Source organism: Lissotriton helveticus, chromosome 1_1, assembly GCF_964261635.1.
Source record: "Lissotriton helveticus chromosome 1_1, aLisHel1.1, whole genome shotgun sequence".
NCBI classification, from domain to species: domain Eukaryota; kingdom Metazoa; phylum Chordata; class Amphibia; order Caudata; family Salamandridae; genus Lissotriton; species Lissotriton helveticus.
The window spans coordinates 712,960,781-712,979,427 of record NC_136057.1 but is presented as its reverse complement, the minus strand read 5'-3'; the positions used below and the strand labels follow the sequence as shown (position 1 = coordinate 712,979,427).

At 42.0% G+C, this 18,647-nt stretch overlaps 1 protein-coding gene across 3 annotated transcripts in view; it reads left to right on the top strand.

Annotated features, from left to right (window-relative positions):
• The window catches only part of SYT1 (synaptotagmin 1), a 1,132,258-nt gene that overhangs the window by 484,742 nt on the left and 628,869 nt on the right, over positions 1-18,647 (top strand). For 2 of the 3 annotated variants that reach the window (XM_078674248.1, XM_078674247.1), the window contains exon 4: positions 8,127-8,261. In XM_078674248.1, the coding sequence (XP_078530374.1) occupies positions 8,127-8,261 (135 nt within the window). The remainder of the gene's footprint in view (positions 1-8,126; positions 8,262-18,647) is intronic. The other variant, XM_078674249.1, reaches the window with a different exon arrangement.

Genomic DNA, 18,647 nt, shown 5'->3' with positions numbered 1-18,647 from the left:
TTGGATAGCGTAGGGGTAAAAATTACTATTCCAACTCCAGAGAGTGCAACAGTAGGGAAAGTGTCGGACAGCGTAGGGGTAAAAATTACTATTCCCACTCCAGAGAGGGCAACAGTAGGGAAAGTGTTGGATAGCGTAGGGGTAAAAATTACTATTCCAACTCCAGAGAGTGCAACAGTAGGGAAAGTGTTCGATAGCGTAGGGGTAAAAATTACTATTCCCAGTCCAGAGAGTGCAACAGTAGGGAAAGTGTTGGATAGCGTAGCGGTAAAAATTACTATTCCAAATCCAGAGAGTGCAACAGTATGGAAACTTGTTTGATAGCGTAGGGGTAAAAATTACTATTCCAACTCCAGAGAGTGCAACAGTAGGGAAAGTGTCGGACAGCGTAGGGGTAAAAATGACTATTCCAACTCCAGAGAGTGCAACAGTAGGGAAAGTGTTGGATAGTGTAAGGGTAAAAATTACTATTCCAACTCCAGAGAGTGCAACAGTAGGGAAAGTGTTGGATAGCGTAGGGGTAAAAATTACTATTCCCACTCCAGAGAGGGCAACAGTAGGGAAAGTGTTGGATAGTGTAGAAGTTAAAAATAATATACTTATAAATAAATTTATATTTTAAAATGTTTAAAAAATGTATTATTAAATAAATATAAATTATTTACAAATACCAATACATAATTATTAAAAACATAATTACCAATAAATAATTAAGTAAAAAGAAATTAATAATAAATACCAATTAATAATAATTAATTACCAATTAATAATTAATTAACAATAATATAATTAACAAAAACAATAATTAAAATAAAGTATTACTTAATTACATTTAAATTATTTTCCACCCTATTCCCTATGAACCCATAACCCGCTACAGAACATAATTATCATTTATTCAATTAATAAAAACGAATTACCAATTATTAAAAATTAATTACCAATTCATAAAAATTAAGTTATGATTCCTAAAAATTAATAATTAATTTAGTATAATCAAATTACTTCCCACCCTATTCCCCTATAAACCCATAACCCGCTCCAGAATATAATTATCAATTAATCAAATAATTAAAAGTGATTACCAATTAATAAAAATTTATTACCAATTAATGAAAATCAATTCATAATTCCTAAAAAATAAAAATGAATTTAGTATAATTAAATTACTTCTCACCCTATTCCCCTATAAAACCACAACCCGCTACTGTACTAAAATACAAAATGTACCTAAATTACATTAAAAAAAATACATATTAAATTCGTAATAATATACATAAAAATCATATAAAAATCGATATTAGTAACATCGATATTACTAAGATCGTCATTAGTAACATCGATATTACTAACATCTATATAAACAAAATTGATATTACTTACCTTCGAAATTCTGTTCCATCGATATTAAAAATATCGATATTACTTTCCTTCTATATGCTGTCCCTTCGATATTTAAACATCGACATTATTGTACGTCGATATTTAAAAATCAATATTTTGTCTGTCTACCCTTCTAGGCACCATTAAGCCAGACATACTACTTTTATCAGAAACATGGTTAACAGCAGAATCCACCCCAGACATTCTGGCTCCAATCCCGGACAAGTACTATGTCCTCCAGGCCAACAGGCTCGAGAGTAAAGCGGGGGGGGGGAGTCGCGGCCATAATTTCCCAGTCACACAAATTCACTTCTCTTACCACATCAATAATCCCTTCTGTTGACAGCCTCCTTTTTAAGTTTGAATCTAATGACTCCTCATTTACCTGTGCGTTATTCTACAGGCCCCCTGCCCATATTCCCAGCTTCCCACAATTATTTGGTAATCTTATAGCTGAGTTGGCGATTAACCATACTAGAATCCTGATCATTGGCGATTTCAACTACTGGCCAAATGACCCGCGTGAAAGCCCTTGCTCTGCAGGTTTTTCTGATTTGCTGAAAGGAATGAACTTCTCCCAGCACATTAAAGTAGCTACCCACATAAAAGGACATATCCTGGATCAAGCCTGCACCTCCAATCTCGATATCACTGACCTACAAATCACTCCCTGCACATGGTATGATCACCACTTTATTTATTTTTCCATCCCCAATACCCCAGCCACTAAATCCCCTCTTCCAGATTCTTCCATGGTCAGGAACTGGAGCCGGCTAAACATCACAACTCCCTACACCTTTTTATCCACCTCCATGTCTTGTACCCCTCAGCCACGGGCCATCCGGCTTCGACGCATACTCAGGCAGAAAACATCAATGTATGGTTGGCTTCGGCGAGATATATCCTGGCTCCCCTGAAAAACCTTAAAAACAAGAGGCCCCATGACGTTCAGCGTTGGTTCACCAACGACCTCAGGGATAAGAAACTTGCCTTGCGCCAAACTGAGCGCAAGTGGAGACAGGATTACTGCCCCATCAAAAAATCCATCTTTACGTCAGCCCATAAAGATTATAAAACTGCCATTCTTACAGCCAAATCTTATTATTTCTCCCTGAAAATCCTGGACTCAACTAACAAAGCTAAAGACACTTTCTCCATTGTGGATGAACTCGTGAAACCCGACCGTGTCACTGTTAAACCCTCCCCATCCCAAACGCTCTGCGACTCTCTCAATACCTACTTAATTGACAAAATTATCAATATGAAAACTAGTATCCCCAAGGCCACCACACCCCCTGATCCTGGTTATGTTTATCGTAATCCTCTTCACTTTGACCTTTTCCCTCCGATTACGCAGGAGGTTTTCTTTTCCCTCCTTAAAAAGGTTCGCTCAGGCTCTCCGAGGGACAGCTGCCCTCCTCACATTTCCAGGGAGGTATTTCTCCACATTCCTGAACCTCCCCTTTGGCTCCTCAACAACTCCCTCACCACGGGCATTGTTCCCAACCTCTTCAAGACAGCGGATGTTGCACCTATCCTCAAAAAAGCAGGCACTGACCCCCCATGTGCTTAGCAACTTCCTCCCAATATCGCTGCTACCCTTTCTGGGTAAAATCTTGGAGGCTTATGTTGCAAACTGCCTGAGTACATTTATGGAACACTCCCACTACTTAGACCCTCACCAAGCAGGCTTTAGGCCCCAACACTCCACTGAGTCTATTGCTCTGGCCGTCCACAATGAACTCAGAAAGGGGGCTGACCAGAACATCACGCAGGCATTAGTGCTCCTGGAATTGTCAGCGGCTTTGGACACCGTCGACCACAATTTTCAGATTGACCGGGTCGAGAGCGCCAACATCCGAAGCCTTCCGTTGGGGTGGATCACCTCCTTTCTTAAAGATCGCTATCAAGCGGTTCTTCTCTCCAACTTTTCCTCAGGGAAAAAAGACTGACCTGCAAGATCCCCCAGGGGTCCTCTCTCTCCCCCTTACTTTTTAATCTGTATATCCTTCCCCTGAATTTTGATCTCCGGAAGAGAGAAGTAGTCACTTTTAATTATGCTAATGACCTCCAGCTTATTTTTAACATTGACTCATCACCCTCCTCTATGGAGAACTTTCAATCAACCATGAACTTCATCAGCAACTGGATGAACTTAAACCAGTTAAAGCTTAACCCCGACAAGACGGAGCTGGTCCTCACAGGGTCCTCAGCTAATCCGTGGAACTCTAACTTTTGGCCCCCCTCCTTGGGATGCCCGCCTTCTCCAGTCAGCTCTGTCAAGAGCCTAGGTATTACAATTATTAGTAATCTCACCATGAAGGCCCAAAATAATTTAGTGGTTTCCGTCTGCTTCTTCCACTTGCGAAGAATTCTGAAAATAAGCAGATTCCTATCCTTTGAGGCTCTTATTCATGTCACTCTGGCCCTAGTAATGTCGCGTATCGACTACGCCAATTCGCTGTATGCCGGAATCCCTACATATCAATCACACCGGTTATAAATGGTACAGAATCAAGGCGCTAGGCTTTTCTACGGCCAGCCAAAATTCTGCCACGCCAAACCCCTGCTTAAGAGTCTGCACTGACTCCCAGTAACCCAGCGCAGCCTCTTCGAACTTGGCTGCCTGATTCACAGAGCCTTGTCCTCCCACGGACCTGTTTTTATCGCTACCAGAATACAGCGCTACGTCCCACCTCATGACCTACGTTCGTCCAATTTGAACTTATTGACCCACTTGTTTATTTAAACGAAAAAAACACGGCGATTTAAGATTCTCGCCCCTGGCACCACATTTCTGGAACACCCTCTCACTGGGATTGCGCCAAATCCCCTCCTATCCTCAGTTTAGGAAATCACTCAAAACATGGCTTTTTCCAAGGCCTATAACTAGTTACCTCCCGCCGCATCTGTCAATGCCTCTCTGCCCAAGCGCCAATAAACCGCTGGTGAACGTGCGCTCAACAAATAATTTTATCATATCATCATATCATATCAAAGCAGAACAGCTTAATGCTGTTAATTAAATATAATTACTGAAAACAAAATAGTTATATTTGGAAATCCTATGATATCTTCACTGCAGTAAATTTAGAGGATAAAAAAGTTACTAGGATTGAAATAAAATAATTGTAGTTAAAATAACTAGGATTCAAAGGCCCAAAAATCCATAAAGTAACACATCTAAGAACTGCTAAAGGAGTGGGGTGCTCTTTTTTAGGAACAGATCATTTAATTGAAAACATCAATAGTACCTGATGGGTGGAGCTTTGAAAATGGCTTTGAAGGGATTTTAGAAGAGGGCAGAAATGGAAAATTCACCAAACATTGACCCTCCGGCTGAAGTGATAATATGTTGGATTGGTCCTAGGATTTCCTGAGTAACACTAAAAGCAGCAGTGTTGCAGATTTAGAAGGGTACACAAAGTGCCTCTCCTACTGGCCCACGTCGATTTCATGGTTCAAGACTTCTATCTTGTTTACATATCAGGTCCATCAGATGCAGCCAAAGGATCCACCTACTTGCAAACTTCCCACAATCTAGCTCTTCCAGACCACTTTCTAACCTTAAAATAATGCCTGACTACACTTAGCATGCTGACCCTGGGCTGATGCCGGAGGTCATTCAGATGCCACCTCCCTGTTATTTGGCCAAAAGGTAGCACTTTCGTGCAGTAAGTATTCATGCCACGTAGATGAACTTTCTCACAGGAACATGATCATGGAAGAATTCAGAAGAGCTATTGTATTTATTTTTATATTTAAATTACCATATGATTAACTAGCACCTGGGTGTGTTCAGGCACTTTAAATTTAATGTGGACCATTACAGATAATAGGATGAGAATATAGAGCAACAGGAGAAGACAACCCACAAATAGAACAGAATTAAAGTGTATAGCACAGTGCAAGCACAGCAATAAAACGGAGACATTTATGGGCCAATTCCGATCTGGGTCGGAAATCACTTCGACCGAGCTGGATCCGGGATGTTTTCCGACCGATCCGGACTCCTGCAGTCCGACCGAGCAAGTACGATGTGGTCGTATGCTGTCGGACTCGTTTCGGTCGGACTTCCATTGAAGTCGATGGGAGCCGGTCGTACAACGCGTACATGGGCTCCCATTGACTGAATGGGTACGTTCCAGACAAGTGCACCCCCTACAGTGGGTATGCGTTGGTGCCATCCGCACCTTACCTGCCTGTGTTGGGAAGACCCAGTGTCTGAGCCGTAAGGCTGCGGGTAACAGGGGGTCCGATGCGGACCCCCAAAGTCCAGCTCCAGGAGCTATTGTGAGCCGGAAGCTCCGACTCGATCCGGCTGTCAGAATTGAGCATCGTACTTGCTCGGTCGGAATTCGGCTCCATTGCGCGACATGGTTAGCTTACGGCCGAGCCGTACGGAGCGGTTCGGACCCAGAAACGATTCGGACGGAGATTTCGCGCTTGTTCGCATCGTACTTCGACGTCCGGTCCCGTGTACGAACCGGATGGAAATTCAGGCTCCGAATCTGACCCGCTAATGCCGCACCCGATTCGGAGACCTTCCGACCGAGATCGGAATCGCCCCTTAATAGGACATTGGAGCATTAGCAGAATTGTATCCTGTATGGTTGACAAGGGGAAGAGGGGCCTCATGGTTATCCGGGGAAAGACAGAAATATGTGTTTTTACTTGCTTTTGAATGTGATCTGGGAGGGCTGGCTACTAATTTCTAGTGGTTTAGAGTTCCAGATTTCAGCTGTTGCCAGGAGCAATTCTGGTAAAGAAATTCTGAACCCAGAAACCTCTATCCATAAAGCATTTGGGTTTGAAAGATTTTAAATGCAACTGGAGGCAGGCAGCAGAAGAAGAGGCAGGATGAGCTACCTAGATGCATTTTTTTTTTATGAAAAATGCTTCAGTAAGGAGACATTATTATTCTTGATAATTATAATTCTTGTTAGGATGCACTGTCAGCAAGGTATTTTTTTGAACTAAATGAAGAATTCTATCCTGACCATTGGATCTAGAAGTGTCTGACAGGATAATAGGTGAACTCTATGCAGATGTAGTGTTTTTGTCTGCAGCAGTGCAACAGAGTTCGAAGTGATCCTTGCATTTAAAGATATCCAATGGTGCACCTGAAGCATGAGAGTGATGTGGTTGTGATGAGTATAGAGTAGCTACTGCTGCCATACCTCCTGCTGCACAACTGTAGAATGGTGGCATAGACCCACGGCTATCAGAAAAATCTAATGATAGACCAGCTTACTCCATTCCCCCTGAGCAGAAGACATGGCTGCTAGAGTGTACGAGTGCAAGCTGCCCAAGTAAATAGGGGAATCCAAGAGGAATGTACTCTCATTGTTCCATTACTTAGATGGTCAATCAGTTGCCTCAATTTGTACATGTTGTGGCATTTTCCAGAACCTAGCCTTTCTGCTTTTCATGACCCAAAATGTGAGTTCAAAGTTTAGTACTTTATATCCTTAAAATCAAAGCAATAGGGAGCAGCCTGTTTTATTATATATGTATCAAAAATACTGTAGTAAATTTGGCAGATTCATAATTCTGACCAGGACCAGTTAAGACAAATGTGGATGGTGTAATCGGCATCAACAATGCTCTTGCCTGGCAGCAAGCACTGTTTGCTTCCCATGTCACTATTCTTAATTGGCTGGCGCTTACAATACCCAAGACACTCCATAGCTGTGAGCTACAGCTGTGACCTTAACTCATGAGCAACAACCACGCACAGAAATCCACACCACATGCAGTTCTTTTGCTTCGCTCTGCACATTTTCAACAGATGTATATTTCCTATATCTTATCTCAAAATCTATACTTCACAAACACAAAACAACGCAACTGAGCAGAATATATCATTTAGATTACAGATATATTTTCACTTCTAATGAGACTAATTTATTTTGCTTGACCACATACATATATTTAAATGAATTTTGTTCAGCCTGACATTTCACTGAATCTAAATTGAAAATAGAATTGAGTTAAAAGGGTCTTTTTACGTCTTTTCTGATAGCATGATTTTAGCTTTTATTTCCCCATACTCATCCTCTGCAAATGCATTTGAAATGTTGCCTTATTACACGTGGCGCTGACTGTTCTTGAATTGAATCACACATGCGATTCATATTCGGTGGCGCTATACATACTGTAACTGCATGAAGAACTAGATTTGACATTTGCCAATGTGTTTCTTTCTATAATGAACGTGCGGTCTTGCATTTTTAACAGCATGCTCATTCGTTCGATATATGCTGTCACGAGAAATGGCAGTATTTGCCAAGCATGTTTAAAAAAAATAAAGGGAATATTTCCTTTGTGTTGCAAGCTTTGCTGTGAATTTAGCCTCCTTTAACCCTACAGGGTATCACACATCTGACTGCTGAAGGTGACGTCAGCAACAAGCCGAGTATCGAATAGCTGTTTATGGAAAATCCACAAATAGCTTAGAGTCTTTTTATTTTTCATAAATGCTTGCAACATGTCATAAAGCCGTTTTAGCTCAGGGCAGCTTCAGACTATATGTCTATTATAGAATTGCATTGCATCCTCGTAGCTTGCCAATCAGAATTCATCCTGCATATCTGATGATGAAAAGTGTGGAGGGAGGGACTCACTGAGAAGGTCGTCCTTCAGGGCGTGCTTTCAACTGGCTGGTCTGCAGGCATGACCACAGACCGGTCTGGTAGACCTGTCAAGCAGAAAATTCATAGATTTGCATTTACTCTTTGCAGGCCCTTAAGGAAGATGATGATGATGACGATGCAGAAACCGGTTTGACGGATGGGGAGGAGAAAGAAGCGCCAAAGGAGGAAGAAAAACTGGGGAAACTCCAGTACTCTCTGGATTATGATTTCCAGAACAACCAGGTTGGAAAAATCAAATATTTTTAATGAAAAGCTGAAAAAAAACCTTAATGAACAGTACACCCCATCCCTGTGTTATCACTCATAGACCGTTCCTCCGGGATAAACTCGTATGTTGTATTCATATATAACCATTTCACAGACTAGCCATCTACCATGCACAGTAACCTTTACACATTACTCAAAACCGTGGTAATTTGTGGCATTAAGTAGTTTACCACTACACTTCTATGTAGTCTCCAAAGTTGTGTTATGTCAATATTCACAAAAATAAGGCGATTTAGGCCTTTTCCGAATGTATGTGTTCGGTCTGAATGTATTTCGGTTTAATGATCATTTAGAATAATTCTCAGAAAAAAACAATAACAAAGTATTTTCCTTTCATGTATTTTTTCCACAAATTAATTATGGTGCCGCATTATACTCAAGGGCGTAGCTAAGGGTGCCCACCTGTCATGGAGGCATATTCTGGACAGGACTGTAAAAAATTCAGGACAAAGTGTCAAAATTCAGGACAAAAGGTCAATTTTACAGACACATCAGTGGTGCGGCCTTTCCCCACTACTATATCAATACGTTTATTTACTATTTCTTATATTGCACTTATTTACTATTTTGATGAACTGGGCAATATGAGATTGCCTATAGGCATGGTGCATTATATTCTTGTCCCACAGAAAATTGATGCCCTTGAGCACGGTGTCAAAAGCATCACCCCTACCCAAATCTACTCACTCTTTCTTGGAGAGAAAGCATCATCAACATTTTAATCATGTTTCGAAACATTTCAATGCCCATGACAAACAGTTGGGAAAGCATTAAGGTAAGTGACTTTTTCACCTTCTGCTCACCTCACCCTGCATTAGACATCAAGCCTCAAAAACTTAATGAGGCAGAGAAGATGGTCTGGGTAGTTTAGACAGAATATCGGAACCAAAAATATTGTTGGAGTAAATATTGTGCCAAGAATATCGAGGACACAAATAATGTAAAGGTAAGTTTCTATAGTTAAGGTTTTACTTAATATAGCTCCACATATATGTACTTTGGCAATATATATATCTTCAAGGTACATAGATGTGGAGTTAGGAAAAGTAAATCTATACTTACCTATTTGCACTTACCTTCTTGATATTTTGGTCCTCGATTTTTTGGACACAAAATTGTGTCCATGCAATATTTTTGGGTCTGATTTTCTGTCAGTGAGCCTGTTGTGGGTGACAGTCTCATATCAAATTGCACAATGATAGGTACCCACAACTTGTCTGTGCTCTCACAGCACCAAGAAGACCTGTCTAATACAATAGAGTGTGTATTGGGGCTCTTAATTTATCTCAGGTCTATGGATCACCAGAGAGAGAATTAAAGAGCAGTAGGAAATCAAGATCAGATGGGAGATCCATTGAAAATTATTTAAAGGTTCATTGCTAAGAACTGGACGCATAAGTGCGAGAAGAACAAGGTGGAGCAATTCTTAAAATCAGATGGGCCTTCCTTGAATAACGGAAAGTATTACGTACTTGGAGAGTAGTCTGAGCAGAAGGGTCAGAAACCGAAGAAGCACTGTCAAGTGGTGGAATAAGCTGTGTTCACCCAACCTAGCAAACTCTACCGGTGCAGTGGTCTATTGGTAGTGTTTGTGAAGGGCAGGCATGGGCCCTGAGCAATGGTCCACCCTGTCCATGTCTTGAAATGGTTCTGTAGTCGAGCTAACCCCTAATCAATGGTCTGGCTCACCCTTAAGTGCCCTAAAACATGCAGAATCTTCCGAATATTTGAGATGCGAATTACACAACAATCAAAATATAGGAACATGATAAAGACTTTAAAATGTAAAAAAAAAAAATCTTTCGCGCATGAAAGTGTTTCAATGTAATGCATCAGATGACAACATTGCATTGACATTTATTTGAAGTGGAAGTTTCTAATAATGAACTTTAAAGCATTTCTTAACCCTCCCTCCTGACAAAGTCATGAGTGAACAAAGTAAACCAATTGTCTGGTGTCTCTTATATCATGGCTAATAATATTTGTATCGCTGGTGGAACATATCAGGCTATTAAAGCATATACAAGTGAGATTTTTTGTATAGGATCTATATTGAACTGGAGTACTTGAAAGTGCTCTTAAATATCGCTATCAAGTATACCAGACACATAAAGTACGTTGATTTGACTTAAATCACACAATTAATTCATGTGGGTGAGCCGGGATTTGAACCCAGGTTTCGTGGTCACACATAGTGTATTTAAATGACTGACTAGATAACTTTCTTTTGCTTAATCCCCTTTAGCACCAGAGAACAGTGGCTTCATACAAATAATTTTGTCAGATGAACAGTAGACTGTGTTTAGTAAATGCAGATCACAGGTTAACTTGACACAATATGTGTTGGAAATGGCCCTTTCTAGGGTACTTTCCCTTGACTTTTTGCTTTTCCCCTCCCCAGTTTTCCACCGCTCTGGATGCCAGCCTTAGGACTTAGGCGTGTTTGGAGCTGTCGTGCAGTGTCAAAGTGCGGTGCTCGTCTTATACATACTGTGGATCAGTGTATATAAGATTGGCTGATTCGAGTTATCTGTAAGTTCCTTGTCGTGGGATAAGACCTATACCAGATGCATGTATCTCTAAAGTGCCTCCGTGGGAGTGCCACACTGGTTGTGCTATCCATGAAGGAACCTCGTCGATTGTGCCACGGGTTTGCCCTAGTGGGGCCCGTGTGCACGGTTACTGTTACTCAACTTGGCATTCACAAACCTGCATGCCAAGGTTCTGCATATTTCTTACTATATCAGAGATCTCCCTGTAATGTAATGTAATGGTCACTTATATAGCGCTACTACCACTCCAAGGAGTATCTTGGCGCTCTACCAACCCAGATGATTTAGGTTGGAGGGAAAAAAGCCATTCAGTGAACGCGTACATTACACTAGTGCCCTACAGGCAGCATCTGTAAGGGAAAACACCCAGGTTTTCAGGGATTTCCTAAAATGACTTTCGAGGGACAGTGACCGAAGGCAAGGCGGAAGCTTATTCCATGCTTTAGCTCCCAGGACAAACAAAGATTTCCCTCCTTTGGTTGACAATTTGAACCTGGGAACTATTAACAGATTTTGGCTGGCAGATCTCAGACAACGAGTGGGATGATACCGCTTGAAGCCACTGGACAGATATTTCGGTCCCTGCTGATGGAAGGCTCTAAAAGTGATCAGAAGGATCTCAAACAAGATCCTTTTACCAATTGGCAGCCAATGCAGTACACTAAGAGCGGCCGAGGCAGATGATTTGCGGGGCCACCGTAGTACCAAACGAGCAGTTGCGTGCTGGACCATCTGCAGCCTATGGAGTATGGACTTATTAACTCCAGCATATAGACTGTTGCAGTAGTCCATCCTCGAGGATATTAACGCAACTGCTACCGTTTTCCTAGCCGGCAGAGGGAGGAGATCAAAACATTTCCTCAAGGATTTAATTAGATGGAAGCACATGCCAGCTACGGCTACTGCTTGCTGTTTAAAAGATAATTGGTCATCAAATTTGATGCCCAAGTTTCGAGCAGAGGAAATGGTAGTAGGGGGAACTTCAGCATCCTCAGGCCACCAGTGCCTTGGGGAAAACAGATTTTCTTTTCCAAATGGCAAGATTTCTGTCTTGCCGGAATTACATTTGAGGTGATTGTTAGTCATCCACTCAAACGTAGCTGTTAAACATTTTTTCAAGTTTTCCTCTGCACCAGGCAGTTCCTTATCCAACACCAGAATTAGCTGCGTGTCATCAGCATATGATATTGTGCTAATCTGGAATGACGTAATTAGCTTAATCAGGGGCACCATATACAAGTTGAAAAGTATCGGGCTTAAACTAGAGCCCTGTGGGACCCCAGATCTGATGACTTTGATTTCTGATTGAAAATGGCCCAGGACTGTGACTTGGCGTCTATTATGAAGAACATTTTTAAGCCAAGCCAGGGCTACCCCTCCTATTCCTGCCTGAACCATCCGGTCCTCTAAGATGACGTGTGAGACCGTGTTGAAGGCTGCCGATAGATCGAGTAATATCAGGACAGCCTTCTTTCCCTGGTCCATGGCGGTTCGGAGGGTCTCCGCTGTAAACAGCAGGGCCGACTCGGTGGAATGTTTTGACCGAAACCCTGACGGGTTAGGATGTAAGATGTTATTGTCCTCTAGGAAATTTGTAAGTTTAATATTTACAAATTTTTCCGCCAGTTTAGATATCAATGGGAGCAGGGAAATAGGGCGCAGGTTGGAGAGAGTAGTCACATCCGATAGGGCCTTTTTCTGGAGGGGCTTAACTGCAGCTAGCTTCCATTCATTGGGAATTTCTGCTGTGGCTAACGAAGAATTTATGATGTTATTAATAGTAGGGTTAACCACCTCTACTAGTGTCTGCAAGACTGAAGGTGGGCAGGGATCGAGAGGTGAACCAGATTTACTGGCCAGAATGGCTTGAAGGGTATCATCAAGGGAGACAGAGTCAAATGAATCCAAACAGGGGGAGTTAAAAGATATACTCTCCACCTCTGATTGTTTTGGATTCTTTAGGCTAGAAGATACCGGTGGAAAAGTCTTCACGATATCTGAAATCTTCTGGTCAAAATAGTCTGCAATCGTATTGCAGAGTTCCTGAGACGGAGGAATCTCCTGCAATAAAGCAGGTGGATTGATATACTCATTTACTATTTTGAAGATTTCTTTTTGTCCAGTGCCTGCATTAGATATGGCTTGTATATAGTGGGCTTTTTTTGCTAACTTGATCCCTGAGTGGTATTGCCTTCTGACTAATTTATAGACAACACGGGCGTCGGCGTCGTACTTCCTGCGCCACTTCCGTTCCAGTGTTCTCACCTCTCCTAATTTTAATTTCAAGTCTGGTGAGAACCATGGAGCATTCTTTTTACTCTTGGTAGAGGTATTATTACCATTTGGACCCAATAAGGCACCAGTGGTTGCTATCCACTTACAGAATATTTGATTATCCATCGAAGTGTCACCCGTAAGCACAGGAGTGCTGTCTTTTAATCTGTCTATAAGATCCGGTCTACTGGTAATTTTTTTCCAGTGAGGTTTGTGAATCTTGTCCGAACTTCTATTCCTTGTCCCTTTTAGCGAGGTTTTATATTTCAGTACAACGTCAAACGGGACAAAAAAATGATCGGACCAGATTAAAGGACAAGGGGATTTCACTGTTAATTCATCAGAATTAGAGCAGATACAGTCCAATAGGTGTCCTGCAGTGTGGGTGGGTTCTTGGTTGAGAAGGGTGAGCCCGAGGGTGTTAATAATGTCCATAAATGTGCCTACCCCTGGCTCTTTGGGAGAATCCAGGTGTAGATTCAGATCCCCCAATAGAGTAAAATTGGACGATCTGAGCACTAAGTTACTCATTACCTCACCTAGGCTTTCTAAAAACTCGATGGAAGACCCAGGGGTGACAGGGTGCGGTGTTGTGATGAGGTGTTACCTGAAAGAGTCATGAATGACACCGGATGGTGGGTTCAGTACGATGGGGCCTGCTTCTCGCAGTGGATTAGCATGACGGAGTGTAGGGAAAGTCTGTCAAGCAGTATTTCCTATGGGCAGGATAGTAACAGTATAGTGTTTGGTATCAATGAGTTCATAATGGCTAATCCTCTCCAGTATCGGGAGTAGGTTCAACATTACGGTGGTTGAAATGTCACTTTGGGAAAGTGGGCATTTCGATGCGTGACTCTGAGTGCATAGCAGCCTGTCTCCTAATTTACAATTGGGTGTTAGGGTGACAGTCACATCTGTGCATTCCTGATAGAGGGCCATAAATGAGGGGTTCACAGGAAATTGCGGACCTCTGACTCTGAAGGGCCTTTTTGTGATGGTTAAGTAAGGGGTGGAATTGGCACCTGCATTTCAGTGGGTAGGATCTTGGCCCCACTAAAGATTGTGATCAAACCTCTCTGGGTAAAATGGCAGACAGGACAACATTTAGAGAGTATCTGTGCATTTCAAAGGTAGCCTTTTGAATTGGACATATCTTCAAGGGGCCAAGGTGGGTATAACTACTGGGGCTTAGGCCTCTGAAAGTAGAGACACTTTTGGATTTGGAACAATACTACGCTGGTTCAATACTGGGACATTGACACAAGGAATCATTAGGGCAGGAGGAACTGCAACTAGACTATACACAGACTTGTGGTGGTTTGGAGATTGTCGTGCTCCAGGAGGGGATCACTTGGTGGATTTTCCTGGATGTTGCTGGCCTGCAGCCAGTGCCAATTTAGTAGCCTGAGTCTCAAAGTACTCTGCAAGGGCTGGTGAGTTGGCCTCCTGTCCATGAGATCTCAGGGATACAAAGGATCTCACTGGCTCCACAAGACGTAAGGGTTGCTCTGGGTGCAGCAGAGACAGGTGGAAGAGATCATGGTTTGGACAAGGACTGTTCTGACATACACCATGTTCTGGGTGTGTAAGAGGAATGTGCACAAAGATCATCAGCCATCTTAGGTGCCAGAATGTGAGGAGTTTGAGGAGTGAGGGGGAGCTTGAAGAGTCTGGGGGACCCATGATTGCCACCAGGGGACGTGTGCTTGCTTGTACTCCAGGGCCAGTGGTGTCCAAGGGTTATTGGGGGAGCCTGAGCCAGGGGCTCTGACTGTCTTTGACATCCAGATCAGTAGGATGACATGCCTGACACTATGGCCTCTGGATGAGGTCATTGTGTCCCTCTCCCTATACCCAAGCCACATGTTGCTTTGTTGTGGAATACACCTTGACAAGACTGAGGGGTCTTGTGTGCTCTGTGGGTATCTACAGCAGGCTTTCTGGAGTCTATGGTACGTTATACCTTCGCTTGTGGGGAAAACATTTCATCAAACGGGAAAGCCCGCCAGCTTCCTGGTCACAAACTTTTGTCTATTGGGGGATAGCGATCTCACACTCCTGAAGATTCCATCGGCACCTGGAGGTCTAATCCGGATGGACAAAACTATGTAACTGTTTCTTTCTGTGTTAGGTGGTTCTGACTTTCTATTCAGCAGGGCACCAGCAGGGGCAATGTGTATTGTTGGCTGTTGGAGTTGAGGGACTGCAGGGCTGGGTCTTGAGGCATAGTCAGAGACTGGTGACTGTTTGACCTTTCTGCATTGGAAAAGTCTGACAATTGCATATAACTGTGAAGTGTATATACAATGTGCGTTTTGTTTTGATTTCAATAGAGAAGTTTGACAATTGCATATAACTCTAGAGTGTATCTACAATGTGTATCTCGTTTTGATTTCAGTGTGTGTGTGTGTGTGTAATTCACAGACACGTGTTTTTTTACACATACCGTGTGGATTATTTTTGTCGCAAATGCAGTGTGTTGCGAGGGGGTTGTTGTGCCAGTACATTACACTCGAGCCCTGAGGATAAGCCTAACTGCTCAGTGCCAAGCTAACAGAGGGGGAGCACAGGTTATCGGACAAGTGTATCGTGCTCTTCCTATTTGGAATGGTGGATTCTAACTGGCTTTGATGCATCTTAACCAGCCCAAAACTGCTGGGTCTAACAATATCTTTAAAAACGGCACATAGTGAAGGTGTGGGGCTATGGCAAACCATATGTTAACATCACTGGCTTTCTCATGCTTTTCATAGCTAGTCAACACAGCATTTAAAGTGCATTAAAGAAAAGTATGGATACTGTGATCCTAATTGCAATTGAGATGGGGTCAATGAGCGTGGAGGCGGAATCATAGGTATTGCTAAAAAGAACAAAATATCTTGTCATTATTTTGTTTATCTTTCCCCATTAGGTAACGGCATATAAAATAATTCACACCTTAAATGAAAAATAAATTCAAGTTAAATTAATCAGTAGGAAAAACACTATTTTATACAATGAAACCTCAGTTGATTAATGGGATCTCTGTAGATGTAGGTGTGGGCAATAGGTGTGGGCAACCAGAGGCACATGGAATTGAACCCTGTCTGGGTAGCTGGGAACAGTGACTAAGAGGTCACTGTTCATGACAGAAAGCACATTGAAGGTGTAAGTTATTATTTTAAATGTGCATTATACATGTAATACATAGGCTGCAAATAAATGAGGAAATACATTTAGGTTAAAGACAAAAAGGAGTTTTTAAAGTGTAGATTTAGTTATATGCAGATTTCACCAAGTGCAAACAGTTTTACGACTGTCTGTTAAAAGCACACACTTCACAGCTCAGCTTGGAACACCCTAACAATACCTCCAAAAAAAAGAAATCTTTCACTTGAGGCAGCTTAAAGTGAACTCTATCAATTAACACCTATACTGGCAGTCAAGCAGCATTTCCATGCGCAGGCTAACCAGTTGCACGCATTTACATTTCTTTGAGGCACCCGGCAACCTTGCAAGAAGGCTGGCTTCTTGTTTAGCTGTCTGTCCCTCCTTCTGGATCACTGCACAGGAGATACGCTCCATTCTGCTTCAGCTAAACCATCTCAACAATTGGAGTCAACATTTGTCCTTAAGCACAAAGACTAAAATTACGGACAAAGGCAGTTGGTGGAAACTTCCATCACGGACAACAGACAGAGTAAATTCAAGGACATGCCGCGTAAATTACAGATGTGTGGCCACCCTAGCGTAGCTGCATGAGGTGTGACACCCCTCAAGTAAATGCATTCTTAGGTTTGGGGGCCCTGAGTCAGGTCTACTATCTCTGTGTCTGTTTTTCTCACATGAGCCAAGAATGAAAGAAAACAGTGATCTTTTATTTAAATGAGAAAGACATAGATACCCATCTGGTGGGTAAATTTCTAAATGTGAAACTAGATAACCTGGAGTCTGTACTGGCTTCCCTTATTGTCCAAATTGTGTGATCCTAGAAAGATATTTTATTTCACAGAACCTCTTTTTTCTTTAATATCACATAGAAGAGCACTCTTATATATTTCAGTGCAGGGTGTGCACTTCATTTAATGGACTATAATTTAGCTCCCTCTAAAATTAGAATCTAGGTCAAGTTTAGGGTTTACTTGACTTTTTACTTGCCTCTTAGTTCACCAATGCCATTGTCGTTGGGGATGAGCCAGGAATGTTTCTAAAAAGTGTCACTTTTAATAAATGTCTGAATATGCAGTGATATTATTTTATGTACTAAGGGGAAAAGCTTCCACTTCTTAAAGAAATAGACATTTAGAACTTTGAGGTGATTGTATCATATTTGTAAAATGAGTTTGTTACATAGCATACTTGCCAATTGTTTTCATTGGCTCCGCTAGAGCATGGACTCATAGAGACAAGCCAGACCCATGCCTCTGCTCTGGCTTGGCTCGCGCTATTAATTTGCCTGAGAGCCCTTCTCTATTTGCTACACGAGCTTAGTACATAATAATTCAATCAGCACTGACCCGGGAAACAGTCCATCCCAAACCTTGGTCATCTCACTCCTCCGCCCAGCATTCTACTCCTGTTGACCCTTTGAGACCCCTACATCCCTGCTTATACTGCACTATCTTGATGATCATGAGAAATTATCAGTGGCTGGGATTAATTCAAGTATAACATCCATCTCTCTATGTGCAATCTTTGGGGAGGTTTTGCTGAGACGTGGGTCCCGAGTTCAGTACACCGTGGGTCTAAAGTTACATTTTACCAGCCAAGGATAAATACCACCCTCTGAGATTAATTAATTCATTCCACCCATTACTTCTCGCTTTTTATTTTTTGTCATTGAGACGACCCAACTGTAACGGTTATGCATAGACATAAGTACCATGCTTAGGGTGCCACGAGAATCAAGCTACACATCAATGACGAGGCCCAACTCAACAGGACTGAAACAGACTGGTGTTGCCTGTGTTCCCTTTCAGAAAAGATGTACCCTAGCATTTGGAGCTAGACTGTTCTTTTTTGGCTGGGAGAAAAACTATTTTGCATATTGTTGGTTCCTGTCTGTAATGACAACATAGACAAGCCACAAATGATGGAATGGGTTGCAGCCCAAAATAACCCCGATAACTTAGAAAAACTATCGATGGCAGAGATTAACTCAAGCATTCCTTCCACGATTGCATCACTTACACCAAATTAAATTGGGTGCAAGTGAAATGCTCCTTTAGGTGTGATGAAAGCACGTCAGACATTTTCAGAGCACCCGATAACTTCATAGGTGTTCAACTATATTGTTAATATTGCGACTGGTCACTCATCAGACACTCCACTTTTAATGTGCACTTCCACAAACCAATGTGGAACGAATGAGTGTATAATGCATTATGAAAATGTAAATAACATTTCATCTTTGCATGCATAATGTCACCTTTTGGGACTGTAGGCTCATTATGCATGCCTAATATTCGCGTTGTATGGCTATATGACTCACACAAGGATAAAGCTTTGCTGAATGAGCTCTGTCTTTTCCAGGAGA